The sequence below is a fragment of the Polistes fuscatus genome, unplaced genomic scaffold (genome assembly GCF_010416935.1).
Source record: "Polistes fuscatus isolate 324 unplaced genomic scaffold, CU_Pfus_HIC Scaffold16, whole genome shotgun sequence".
NCBI classification, from domain to species: Eukaryota; Metazoa; Arthropoda; class Insecta; order Hymenoptera; family Vespidae; genus Polistes; species Polistes fuscatus.
In genome coordinates this window covers 3,566,847-3,581,119 of record NW_025113064.1, presented here as the reverse complement: position 1 = coordinate 3,581,119, position 14,273 = coordinate 3,566,847, and the positions used below count along the sequence as shown (strand labels likewise).

General features: G+C 30.0%; 2 protein-coding genes across 3 annotated transcripts in view; one reads left to right on the top strand and one right to left on the bottom strand.

Annotated features, from left to right (window-relative positions):
- LOC122514893 (leucine-rich repeat-containing protein 4B-like) overlaps nucleotides 1–14,273 on the top strand; it is a 94,362-nt gene that overhangs the window by 28,430 nt on the left and 51,659 nt on the right. The window lies entirely within an intron of this gene.
- LOC122514950 overlaps nucleotides 12,157–14,273 on the bottom strand; it is a 7,144-nt gene continuing 5,027 nt past the window's right edge. The window contains exon 5 of the mRNA XM_043632101.1: nucleotides 12,157–12,438. Coding sequence (XP_043488036.1) covers nucleotides 12,367–12,438 — 72 coding nt within the window. The 3' untranslated portion in view covers nucleotides 12,157–12,366. The remainder of the gene's footprint in view (nucleotides 12,439–14,273) is intronic.

The window sequence follows — 14,273 nt, the reverse complement described above, 5'->3', positions numbered from 1 at the left end:
AGGAAGAAAAATATTGTCAAAACAATACTTAACATCAAAACAATAATCTTATAAGTTATAATTGTCCTGACACGTATTTCAGGTTTACATATAATATCCACAGGTATTTTCCATTGAGCAAATTACATCGACAACAATTGCGAACACGTAAATAACTTTAATTAATCAATACGTTAACTGCAGTCATAACTCCGTAAAATATTCTTTCAACTTTCCCATTAATTTCCAGTTATCTTTATTCGGATATTTTTCGGATTCCTATAAGCCCCCCTCCCCCAATCTTAGGCTAATTTCCCTCAAGAAAAATCTCAAAGTTGTCAGGTAAGAAACATTTCGGAAAACGCGAACGGAAAAGTTCAGTTGGAGTCTAACCTAAGCAGAAGTTCGACGTTACGCGTTTACTTGGAACCCTCGAACCCTAACCCTCCAAGAAGGGCCTACTCATACCCCTGACCAGTAACACCCTTTAGCTCCGAACTCTCCTTACCATCTTGAACGTTTCGAAAAACGGCGGAAACTAGCAGCACTAATTCAGAAGTATGAATTACTGTCACGTCTCGCTAAGGTTTTCTGAACGCGCTACGTAATTTGTACCGCTCGCTCGCTGGCGCGAGCCGTGAGTCGAATAAATCATTTGCCACTTATCACGCGAAACTTTCGAACCTCCGGAGTTACCTACCCCCATCTACCACCACCACCATCACCCCATCCACCACCACCACCCACCACCATCACCACCACCATTCCTACCAACCAGCCCTAGCCCTGTTCCTTACCATTACACAGAGGTATCGTTCAAATGCACACACCCCCCCACCCTTCCCTTCTAGTTTGAGAATTCGAGACTCATATGCGCTCTTTGTCGGTTTAGCTGCAGTTTTATCCCCCTCCTCTGTCGTTTTGTAGGAACGGGGAGAGCAGGATGGCCGAAACGATTTATCCACGTCTTTGGAAACATCCTCGCAAATCGACGAGAGGAATTCCAAATTTTAACCTATGTTTCCTTCGATGGGCTCTCTATCTCTCTCTCTCTCTCTCTCTTTCTCTTTATCTCTTTCATTCTTTCGTTTCTTTTTTTAAGATCCTCTTTTTTTCTGATTTATTATACGAGCTTGCCGAAAAGTTCTTAACCGTGTGCCAAATGTAATATAAATCAATTCTTCATTTTCTTTTTTTTCTTAAACACTTTTTTTGAGGTTAGTTTTTTGGGATGATTAAAATGCGAAGAAATGTGTCCGATATAATGAGATATAATAGAAAAGATAAAAAAAAAAAAGAAAAGAACGAAAGAAAATACGAAACAGCCAGGAGGAATAATACTTTACCGGTTTTTTTTACACTAAACTACGTTACGACAGAGAATATGAAAATAACTTGGTCTCTCGTATTCCCAATTGACCTAAACGTAAATTCCGACAGTTACTGTTATTAGCACAACGAGAAGAAAGAGTTGCTTATGGAAATTGTATAAACTGTTTTTATATTCGTCAAAAGCATTGTGTCGTATCTTTAAATAAATATTTTCCATGTTAGATAACGTGTCACCGTTAAACCGTATTATTTAGGTTATGTACGAAATAACGTAATATAGCCTTTTTAGAAAAAAAAGAGAAAGAAATATATGAGACAGAATTTTATTATACATTTTAATTAATTCTTTTATAAAATAACCAGATATTACATTAAAATCAATTCTATCGTTTTAAATTAGACAATTTTTTTATTCGTCTCGGCGAATAGTATTAACTTTTCAAATATCTAACCCCCTTTTTTCCTTTACCACCCTGTATCTCGTTATAAAATCTACCAAACGTATAGACTAAATTTGTAAATAATATTAATAATAAATAAGTTTATTTGTTAAAACGTTTATGCTGGAATGCGGTCGAAACACAAACACTGATCGACATGAACCAATAATTATCATTGACGTTACTGAACAATTAACTGCAATTAGTAAACTTTATCGATACGATATTCGATATACAAATTTAGAAAGTATACGATTTATATACAGTTCTACGATTTCATATTCTGTTATAGTGAAGAAAAAACTTTTTATTATTATATACAAAAATTATCTCTTTTTCTGTCTTCCCTCAATTTACCACACATAACCTAAAAATGTTCTATTGTATCTATTGTATTTTGAAGATGGCAAAATAAAAATCAAAATAAAAAGAAAGAAATGTGACGAGAAGATCGAACACTCGGTCTCGTTAGTAAAGACATTTTCATTTTGATCGGAAAAAAAAAAAAAAAAAGAAAAAAAAAGAGAGAGAGAGAGAGAGAGAATGGGAGTAGGAGGGAGAAAGAAAATAACCAGATTCGCGTAAAAATGTCACCAGAGTAATTCCATTCGTCTGATATTTCTCGATCGTTTCGTCAATGCATGTAGTTAGGTACATATGTATAATATATAGGGTGGGTAGAAAGGTAGGTATTTCCTGTTGAACAGGACATCGCCTTATTCCTCTATTTCTTTCTCTTTTTTTTTTATTTCTGTTTCTCTCTCTCTTTCTCTTTCTCCTCTCGATATTTTTTCAATTCCATACTAGGAAGGTATTGCATATTCATCGAATTCAATGGCAGTCGAATGCTTCTCTTTATATTCGAGTCACCAACCTCCGACTAGTTCTTTTCAACCCCCTTTTGCTCCATCCCCTTAACCCCTCAACCTCCCCCCTCTCTTTCTTTCTCTCTCTTTGTAACTCTTGTATCTTTCATTGCACAGTTTGGTGGATTTGTAGGACTAGGTGTCTACCTTCGTACCTTCGAATTTCGTTTAAAATCAAATAAGCAAATATATGAATAAATATTTTTTAATGTGTGCTTTATAGGGTTAGGATAATTATTAAAGATTCGTCAGTTTAGTAATATTTGATGAAACATTGAATTATTGAAAGTGATGATAGAAAGTATAATCGATTAAAATCGATAGATAGGAGTATTGTTTTATGATTCATTTAATGAATTAAAACCATAAAGCATAGTCTCCTCTTTCTTTTAAATTTTGTATTTTTAATTGCACAGTTTCATGCATTTGTAAAACTAAGGTGTCTACTTTCGTGTTTTCGATTAAAACAAAGTGAATAAATATTGTTCAATGTTGTTGGATGATGATAATTATAAAAAATTTCTCAGTCTGGTAATATTTATGAACGTTGAATAAATTTTTTTAATGTGTTTTATAGGGTGAGATTCGTCAGTTTAGTATTATTTTATGAACAATAAATTATTGAAGGTGTTAACAGAAACTGTAATCGATTAAAATCAATTTATAGGAGTAGTTTTTTTATGATTCATTTAATGGACTGAACACTTTAAACACAGTTCTTCTTTTTTTAAATTTTGTATCTTCAATTGCACAGTTTGATGTATTTGTATGATTAGGTGTTTACCTTCGTACTTCCAAATTTCGTTTAAAAACAAAATAAATAAACGAATGAATAAATATATTTCGTAATATTTTATTTTATTTTTATTTATTTATTATTTTTATTTAATTTTTACGTAATAATATATTTCGTAATATTTAATTAAATATTTTAATTAAATATTTTAAATATTTAATTATTTTCGTAATATTTTAAAAAATTTCGTCAATCTGGTAATATTTTATGATTATTCGAATTATTAAAGATGACGATATCAAATTTCGTTTAAAAAACAAAATAAACAAACGAATGAATAAATATATTTCGTAATGTTTTAAGGTTAGGATAATTAAAAAAAAAGTTCATCGATCTGGTAATATTTTATGATTATTCGAATTATTAAAGATGATGACATCAAATATAAAATTAATTTTAAAAATCAATTTATATGAGTAATACTCATTTTTATCCCCCAAACCAAACAAAATTCTTCTCGATAATACAATGTATTCTAATACTCGTTGACAAACAATCTCAGCGCGTATGCGGGAAAACGTTGAACTTGCAAAACAAAAAATGTCGGTTGAAAGGGCTCCCCGAGCAGGAGCGTAAATCACGGGGGTGCTCGTGGGTGTCGTTTCAGGAGTTTGACTGTCTTTCCCGAGTTCGGGAAATCGACGAATGGCTTGGCTCTTGGGGGATGTGTTTGAAAGAAAGAAGGAAGGAAGGACGGAGGAAGGAAGGAAGGAGGAAAGGAAAGAACGGAGGAAGGGTGGGAAAAAAAGTGAGCTGAAAAAGGGGGGGGTAGAAAAAAGTGGAAAAAAGGGGGAGAGAACGTAGCACACGTGTGGCCCATTCGTTTCGATCTTCCTTGCTTCGTTCGAACCTGAAAAAGAGACTGCTTTGCTCTGTGTGTGTGTGTGTGTTGTGTGTGTGTTGAGTTTGTGTATGTGAGAGAGAGAAAGAAAATGGAGGGGAAAAAAAAAGCTACGTGGTGAGGGTAGTAACGCTTCGAGGGTATTTTTTAGAAGCTTGTCGCGCCATCTCATATCCACCCTCCCTCTCCCCCTGACCCCCTACCCCCCTATCTTTTCTCGCACATTTTACATAAATACTTATAAACCTAACGGTCAGATTCTCCCTGAAAATATCGATAAAATACACACACATATATATATATGTACATATACGTAAATAATTTTAAAACTAAATAACATTTTTGTTAGGAAAGAAAAAAAATACTGCAAGTAAATTCGTTGTATAGAAAAAAATATTGCGAGTAATGTTCGCATAAACGCGATGTGACAAGTACAAGAACAACAACAACAACAATTACTCTTATTATTATTGTACAATTAGGGTAAATCATTTCTACTACAATTGGAATTTATTATGTTATAAATTGTGTTTCATAAAGTGTATAAATAATTTTTGTAAAATTTATTTCGGAACTATTAATAGTAAAACAAAACAACTCTAATATTATTATTATTATTAATACGTAAACATATATATATATATACACACACACATATGCACAGGCATACATATACGAAGAGTAACGAAGAGACACACATGTAAAAGTTGGTGCAGCGAGGTATGCAATCGATTTCTCGGAATCCTATCGGCATGTCCGGAGCAACCGGTATTTTCGCACGACTTAGCGAGCTCGATTCCACCGATACGACTCGTAAAAGTTAAATCGTTCGTTCTCCACCCACCCCCGCACTCCTGCACCCCCCTTTCCACTACTTTTAGTCTCATCTCCTCTCCTCTCCTCGCCATTCCTTCACCCACCCATCCATCTATCTACCCTTCTACACACTGTACACATATATAGAATCGAAATAGCTAGCACGGGTAGCAGATAATCAGCCCATCTCGGTTTTCGGCAATAATTTTCTACAGTTTCGTACGTACCCCTTTTCCAGTAAGTTTAGATTCTCTCTCTTTTAACTTTACATAATTTTTTATATTTTTTTTTCATTTGATATTTTTTATTATTTATTTATTTATTTATTTATTTATTTATTTATTTATTTATTTACTACCCCTTTCCATAAGTTAGATTATGTCTCTTTTAACTTTACATAATTTTTTATTTTTTTTTTTCATTTGATATTTTTAATATTTATTTATTTATTTATTTATTTATTTATTTATTTATTTATTTACGTACCCCTTTTACAATAAGTTTAGATTATGTCTCTTTTAACTTTACATAATTTTTTATTTTTTTTTTTCATTTGATATTTTTAATATTTATTTATTTATTTATTTATTTATTTATTTATTTATTTATTTATTTACGTACCCCTTTTCCAATAAGTTTAGATTATGTCTTTTTTAACTTTACATAATTTTCTATTTTTCTTTCATTTCATATTTTTTATTTAATTATTTATTTATTATTATTCTTATTATTGTTATTATTGATTATTATTGTTTTATTATTCAGTAGTAAATTGTTTCCATAAGTTCGAGTTAAATTGAGACATTGTTTTAGGTATAAACGTTGCTGAAAAATATTGATATTTTTTATTTAATTATTTATTTTATTATTATTATTATTATTATTATTGATTATTATTGATTATTATTGTTACTATTAAGCAGTAAAATGTTTCGATAAGGTCGAGTTAAAATTGAGATACTGTTTTAGGTATAAGCGTTGCTGAAAAATATTGATATTTTTTATTTAATTATTTATTTTATTATTATTATTATTGATTATTATTGTTACTATTAAGCAGTAAAATGTTTCCATAAGTTCGAGTTAAAATTGAGATATTGTTTTAGGTATAAACGTTGCTGAAAAATATTGATATTTTTTATTTAATTATTTATTTATTATTATTATTATTTTATTGATTATTATTGTTACTATTATGCAGTAAAATGTTTCCATAAGTTCGAGTTAAAATTGAGATATTGTTTTAGGTATAAACGTTGCTGAAAAATATTGATATTTTTTATTTAATTATTTATTTATTATTATTATTATTGATTATTATTGATTATTATTGTTATTATTATGCAGTAAATTGTTTCGATAAGGTCGAGTTAAAATTGAGATATTGTTTTAGGTATAAACGTTGCTGAAAAATATTGATATTTTTTATTTAATTATTTATTTATTATTATTATTATTATTGTTATTATTGAATATTATTGATTATTATTGTTATTATTATGCAGTAAAATGTTTCGATAAGGTCGAGTTAAAATTGAGATACTGTTTTAGGTATAAACGTTGCTGAAAAATATTGATTTTTGATATTAATGTGTTACATTACGTTAATCAGGATTCAGGTTTTTCGTATCGATGAGAAGAATTGTTTTACGTTAATTTGTTTATGTTAGGAGAAAAAGGGAAAGAGTGGGGGAAGTGGAATCGTTTACAGTTATTACAGTTATACTGTAATAACTGTATAACGTTTACTATATATTACAGTTACTTTGCAAAAATGGAATTTATTTTAATGAAAATGTTGACAAAGATCGATTACAATGTAAAGTAATCTTTTTTTCTCTTTTTCTTTTTTATTATATTTAACGTCAGAATTAAATAATATTTTGTAGTAATGATTTCACAAAGATCTGCAAAAATATAAGCAGATTAAAATAATTGTTGTATGGAAAATGAAAAATTCAAAATTCTGGTGTTAATATTTTTTTTTTTGGGATAAATGTAACAGGAACGAATCAACAATGAATAACAAATCGATAGGGACAAATGATATTATTTAATTAATTATTTATTTATTTATTTATTATTTTTTGTTGCTCTTGAATTTGTACAACTTGAATTAAAAATTGCACCAGTTTCCTCGTGTAATGCGATTACAAAGTTGCTGAAAAAAGGTTGCTCGTTTCTGATGTAAAAATGTTGGAATTAACGCGAAACACAGTTTTGCATAAACTAAGTATAATGAGATAAAGATTTGTTTTGTTTTGTTTTGTTTTGATTTGAATTTGTTTTATCATTTCAAAAAGGAATTTTTCATTCCAATTACAAAGTATTATCGATTGTAAAGTAAATCAATCTTTTTTTTAACTATATTTAATGTCAGAAATAAATAATATTTTGTAGTATGATACGAAAAATTTTCAAAAATGGTTATCTGACACGAGTAGAAAATTTCTTTTACAATCAGCCAAAAAGTTAACTAACTAACATGTATGTTTTATCTGTGACAATGATTTATTATTTTTTAAATGAATTTTTAATAGAAAAAAATCAGGTTTGATAAAAGTATATATTTTTTATTAATGCTTTTATCTACCACAATTGATGACGTTTATCTATTAATGATTCGTAAATTCAAAAAAGTCATATTCACGTCAAAAAATATGAAAATATGATTAGTTGATTTTTAACATAACCTAAAAGATATAATTTTAAGAAAATGAGAAATTCCTGATCGATATATAGTGACGACAAGTTAATATATCTTTTTACAAATTAACAAGAAATATAACAAAAATGTATAAACATTCTTACGATTAGAACGAAAAAAGAAAAGAAAATCATTTTCTATCTACAAAAATCCTAAAAAAATCATATTCCTGCAAAAAAATATGAAAATATGATTAGTTGATTTTTGACATAACCTAAAAGATATAATTTTAAGAAAAATGAGAAATTCATGATCAATATATATGTGACGACAAGTTAATAATATCTTTTTACATTAATTAACAAGAAATATAACAAAAATGTATAAACAATTCTTACGATTAGAACGAAAAAGAAAAGAAAATCATTTTCTAATCTACAAAAATCCTAAAAAAAGTCATATTCCCGCCAAAAAATATGAAAATATGATTAATTGATTTTTGACATAACCTAAAAGATATAATTTTAAGAAGAAAGAGAAATTCCTGATCGATATATATGTGACGACAAGTTAATAATATCTTTTTACATTAATTAACAAGAAATATAACAAAAATGTATAAACAATTCGTACGATTAGAACAAAACAAAAAAAAACAGAAAATAATTTTCTAACCTACAAAAATCCTATTGCAAAATATTATTATAATTGAACACACTTTCCTATAATAATCAATAAACTTTTGATTTGCCTCGTACGACGAAGTCAGATGAAATAAAGACCTGGCAGTAAAATAAACAGAAACACAGATAGAAAGAGAAAGACAAAAAGAAAAAACAAAACAAAGAGAAAGAGAAACAGTGGTATGAAAATGAAAATGTAGGACTCCGAATAGGATTGAAAAACTGCGATGCCTATAAGAGAAATATTTTCTCCTGAGAGATACTTTCCCCCTCCTCCACCCCCGTTCCCACAACCCCCTTCCACCCCCTTTAGCCTGGACTTTTACAGCGTGCTATTTGGCACCGTTAGAATCGATACTCGAGTAAACAAGTTAACCGCGTCAAGAGTGTGAGAAAACCTAGAGAGAAAGAAGTAGATGGGAATCGATTTTTCAACGTCTAGCATCGATATACTAACATATAACAGAGTGAGTGAGACTTGCTAGATTATCCTACGGATTTCAATGTAACGAGCCGTCTCTTTCTATAACTACACTACTACTACTACCAATACTTCTACACACACATACACACACATATATAGGTGAATATATATCGATGTGTAAAAGGGAGACTGATATCTATCTATTCAATATATATATATTGAAAGGAAAGGATGTGAGAAGGTGTAGAATAGAAAGCGAAAGATAGGGGGTAGGTGGGAAGGGGGACGGGTGCGCATGTCGATGCTCAAGGCAGCCAATGGACTGGTTGAAATATTAAACGGGAGCAAAGACCCTGTTCTCGTACACCACGTAGCCGGGTTCAATTTCTGAGTCGGGCCTGGCTGGTCGTAAGGGGTGGATAGGGGGGGATAGGTGGGTGGGGTGAGTTGTTACAGGGAACGGGACGGTGTGGGTTGCTTGGTTGGTAGGGGAGAGGGGGGTGGGGTTGAATGGAAATAGGCGCCGGGTCGGTGGGGTAACGGTCGGTGGCTGGAGTGGGGATAGGAGAGGGTACGGCGCGGGGGAGGGGCGTGAGGCGAGGAGTAGGGGGGGAGGGCATACACCAAAGGCACAAACCACCGCATCTGGCGACATCTACGTTCCACGAATAACCAGGTCCAATATCGTTACTACTACTACTACTACTACTACTACATAATACTTAGGACGCGCGTGCTAACTCTCACACCAACAAACGCGTCGTTGTCCACTATTATAACGCTAAATAACTAACACACACACGTACAAACGCATAGACGTGCACAGAGAAATTCTTGGAGGCACGTGGAGTTGTTACTTGCAAGTAGAGGACACGTAAGTAGAGGGTGGCAGGGGTAGGGGCCAGGGGGTGATGCATACAACTTCTACGAGCTGTTACACATTGACGCAAACCTAACTCTCGGATAGATGGACATACACGTTAAAGACGGATGCAGTGAGAGACTGACACGCGCTAATACAAACAGCAACCCCAAACCAACCCCCCTTTTAGCTATACACTCACACACACACACACGTGCACGTATTCTCGTAGGTGAATGTGGCCCACGTACGTGACCCTGGATGAAGAATGTCCCTTTCTCGTGGATAGGAGGGGTGGAGGTTTCGGGATTTAGGGGTTTGGGGTTAGATTTGGAAAGATTTTCGACGCATGCGTTCAACTTTGCCCAAAAAATTCGTTTTTTACTTATTTCTTTCCATTTTTTTCTACTATTGTCTGTCTGTCTGTCTGTCTGTCTGTCCTACTAGTTTTCTACTTTTTCCATCTTCGGACAAAAAATTTCGAATATTTTCTCGTATGGTTTCTGTTAGGGTGAATCTAAAGTTCGTGAGTTTTTGATATAGGTAACACTTCTACAACACGGTTTTGTTTTAACACGATTCATAAATTGGTAAAACTTTTGTACAACGTTTTGTACTTTTACAGAATTGAATAATATAATTTTGCGTTGAAAATATTTAAAAATGAAATTATTTGAAAATAACGACGGGAAGGAATAACGAAGTTTGAATTTCATATTTAATATTTCCAGTTAATAAATTTGACATAAACAATCCGTTATGCAGCTTATGACAGGATTTATAATACAATAAACTCACGTATTTATGGTTCGTCCTAATATTTTTTGCTTTTTTTACTTTATTTTTGGTTTTCTTCTTCTTCTTCTTCTTCTTTTTCTTCTTTTCCTTTTCCTCTTGCAAAATTTATTTTCTCTCTCTCTTTCTTCGAGTTGGTGGATATTTTTCCGTTAAGTTGGCTCGTGCCAGCACGTATTCCGTTGGAAACACGTTTGAGAAAACGTTCCTCATGTTTTCTTCGATCATCGAAGAAAATGTAGATTTTCTACGTGAAAACGATGAGGATTTCTTTTTCTTTAGTTTCTTTTTTTTTTTTTAATATTTTTTTTCTTCCCTTCTCGATTCCCCTCATTTTCATTAACGTATTTTGTAACGTATCATTTTTTATTTTTTTTTTTTTATTATAAATTTGTCAACGAAGAAAAATATGACCGATGAATAAATTTATTCGACCCCCCCCCCTGCCCCCCCGTTTTTACCGCGTGTCCGTCTGTTTCTCGGTTAAACCTGACAAATTCGAATTTTTCGAAGAACGAGATAAATATTATTTCCCTTTGTTTTTGTTTTTTGTTTTTAGATATATCCGAAAAGGGTGATAAACCAGTCCCGAGATTTATCATACCAAGTGAAACCCTTAAACCACGAGTACGAGGGTTGAGTTATTGTTGCAAACCGAGCGTTGCCGTTCTCTCTATTGTTTCTATTATTGCATACGTCACCTGTGTGTAAAATGAATTATGCATGTAAGTAGATACGACTAGTTAACGGCAAAGTTCGTTGCTCTGTAGGTAGGAGTAGTTGTAGTAGTAGTAGTAGCGGTAGTAGTAGTAGTAACATCAGATATCTACGGTAGAACCTTCCCTATAACGACAGATATACGTTTTGCTTTATACGAATTCAAAAGCATAAAGAATTATAACTGAATAAATAATTAATTATGAAATCATTTTTATACTAATTTTTGACTCACACACACATGCACATTTCTAACCAATTGTTGATTCATTTTTTATTATATTTATTGTAAAGAAATGAATATCAGATTTCAATCGAACAAAGTTAGGTTATTTTTTAGGTTAACTTAGGTTATCTTTTTATTGGAAATTTTTTTTTAGGGAATCATTAATTAAAAAAAATTTTTTTTTATTTGTAAAAAGATTTTGAATTACTTCATAATCGATGTTACTTTGTAATTGGAATAAAGAACTATAACAGAATAAATAATTAATTATGAAATCATTTTTATACTAATTTTTGACTCACACACACATGCACATTTCTAACCAATTGTTGATTCAGTTTTATTATATTTATTGTAAAGAAATGAATATCAGATTTCAATCGAACAAGGTTAGGTTATCTTTTAGGTTAACTTAGGTTATCTTTTTTTTGGAGATTTTTTTTAAGGAATCATTAATTAAAAACAATTCTTTTTTATTTGTAAAAAGATTTTGAATTATTTCATAATCGATGTTACATTGTAAATAGAATGAAACAATCTTTTTGAAATAACGCAACTAAATTCTGTTTGGAAATAATTGTTTCATCGTATAATACATTAAAAAAACAAATCCTTTCGTCGAATAATAATTCATACAAAATTGTGTATCGCATTAATTCAAAGATGCAACCCCTGACGCACGTATATTCATATACAAAACATATACAAAATATATAATACAAAAAAACACTGTTGCAATTCTTTAACCCCCGTGTTATGAGAGAATTTTATTATACACGTTACAAAGTAAACACACACAGTTTGCGATTTCATTGTAAAACAAAAACAAAAGAAAAGAAAAGAAAAGAAAAGAACGGTTAGTTAGAAGTTGCACGAAATATTACGTCATTTTCCTTCCCATTTAATTTCTTCTTATTTTCTTTTTTTTTAATCGTTGCAATATCATTTCGACGTAACACCGATCGCGCGATAGTAAGCCCTGGGTGACCTGGTTCGTCGCCATTCGCATTGCTCCTGAGAACGAGAAATAACTATACTATTAAATTTTCTTTTTTCTTTTTTTTCTTTTTTTCTTCCTTTTTTTTCTTTTTTTTTTTTTTCATATAGTAAGATACTCGTCATACAACGTCTATCTTTAATTTTCATTCAAAAATAGATAATACAAAATTATATGATAAAAAATATGAAAATCATTATTTATTTCAACATTATACAAAATTCGACCAAAAAAAAATATAAAAATCATAATTTATTTAAACGTTATCAAAAATTATACGATAAAAAATATGAGAATCATTATTTACTTAAATGTTATCCAAAATTATACCAAACAAAATATAAAAATCATAATTGATTTAAACGTTATCAAAAATTATATGATAAAAAATAAAAAATTATTATTTATTTAAACATAACCCCTAAATTTACATCAAAAGTAAAACATTATTTATATAAACGTTATCCAAAATTATCGAGCAAATATAAGTCATTATTAATTTAAACGTTATCCAAAATTATACGAAAAAAAACATAAAATTCGTTATTTATTTAAACATTATCCAAAATTATACGAAAAAAACATCAAATCATTATGATTTCAACATTATCCAAATTATACCAAAAAAAAATATAAAAATCAAATTATATTTAAACGTTATCCAAAATTATACGAAAAAAAACATAAAATCATTATTTATTTAAACATTATCCCCAAAATTATACGAAAAAAAACATCAAATCATTTATTTATTTCAACATTATCCAAAACTATACAAAAAAATATATAAAAATCATAATTTATTTCAACATTATCCAAAATTATACGAAAAAGAAACATAAAAATCATTATTTATTTAAACATTATCCCCAAAATTATACGATCAAATATAAAATCATTTATTTATTTAGACAGTATCCAAAATTATACCAAAAAAAATATAAAAATCATAATTTATTTAAACGTTATCAAAAATTATACGATAAAAAATATAAAAATCATTAATTATTTTAAACATTATCCCCAAAATTATACGATCAAATATAAAATCATTATTTATTTAAACGTTATCCAAAATTATACGATAAAAAATATAAAAATCATTATTTATTTAAACATTATCCCCAAAATTATACGATCAAATATAAAATCATTTATTTATTTAAACATTATCCAAAATTATACGAAAAAAAAACATAAAAATCATTATTTATTTAAACGTTATCCAAAAATATAGGAAAAAAAATATAAAAATCATTAGTTATTTAAACGTTATCCAAAATCATAATAAAAAATATAATATCGAATATTATACGATAAAAAATATAAAAATCATTTATTTAATTAAACATTATCCTCAAAATTATGCGATAAAAAATATAAAAATCATTATTTATTTAAACATTATCCCCAAAATTAGACGATCAAATATAAAATCATTAATTTATAAACGTTATCCAAAATTATACCACAAAAAATATAAAAATTATATTATTCAAACGTTCCCCAAAATTATACGATCAAATATAAAATCATTTATTAATTCAAACGTTATCCAAAATTTCAATCTCTCTTTCTCCCTCTCTCTCTTTCTCTCTCTTTTATACTTTCATATCATTTTTCAAAGAAGAGAACAAAAATTCTACAAATCTTCCGCGTTTCTTCTTGATCGATTAAAACCTATTCACCTTTTCTACGAGCACCGAAGATGAAAGCTCGCTCCCCTTTAGCATTCTATTCCCCTTCGTACGCATGGAAAAAGCGCATCGACCCGACCAGATCGGCTGACGGGAAGAGGAGCGGGGGGTTCGGGGGGGTTCGGGGGTTTTGTGCTTGGTAGGGGCGGCCAATA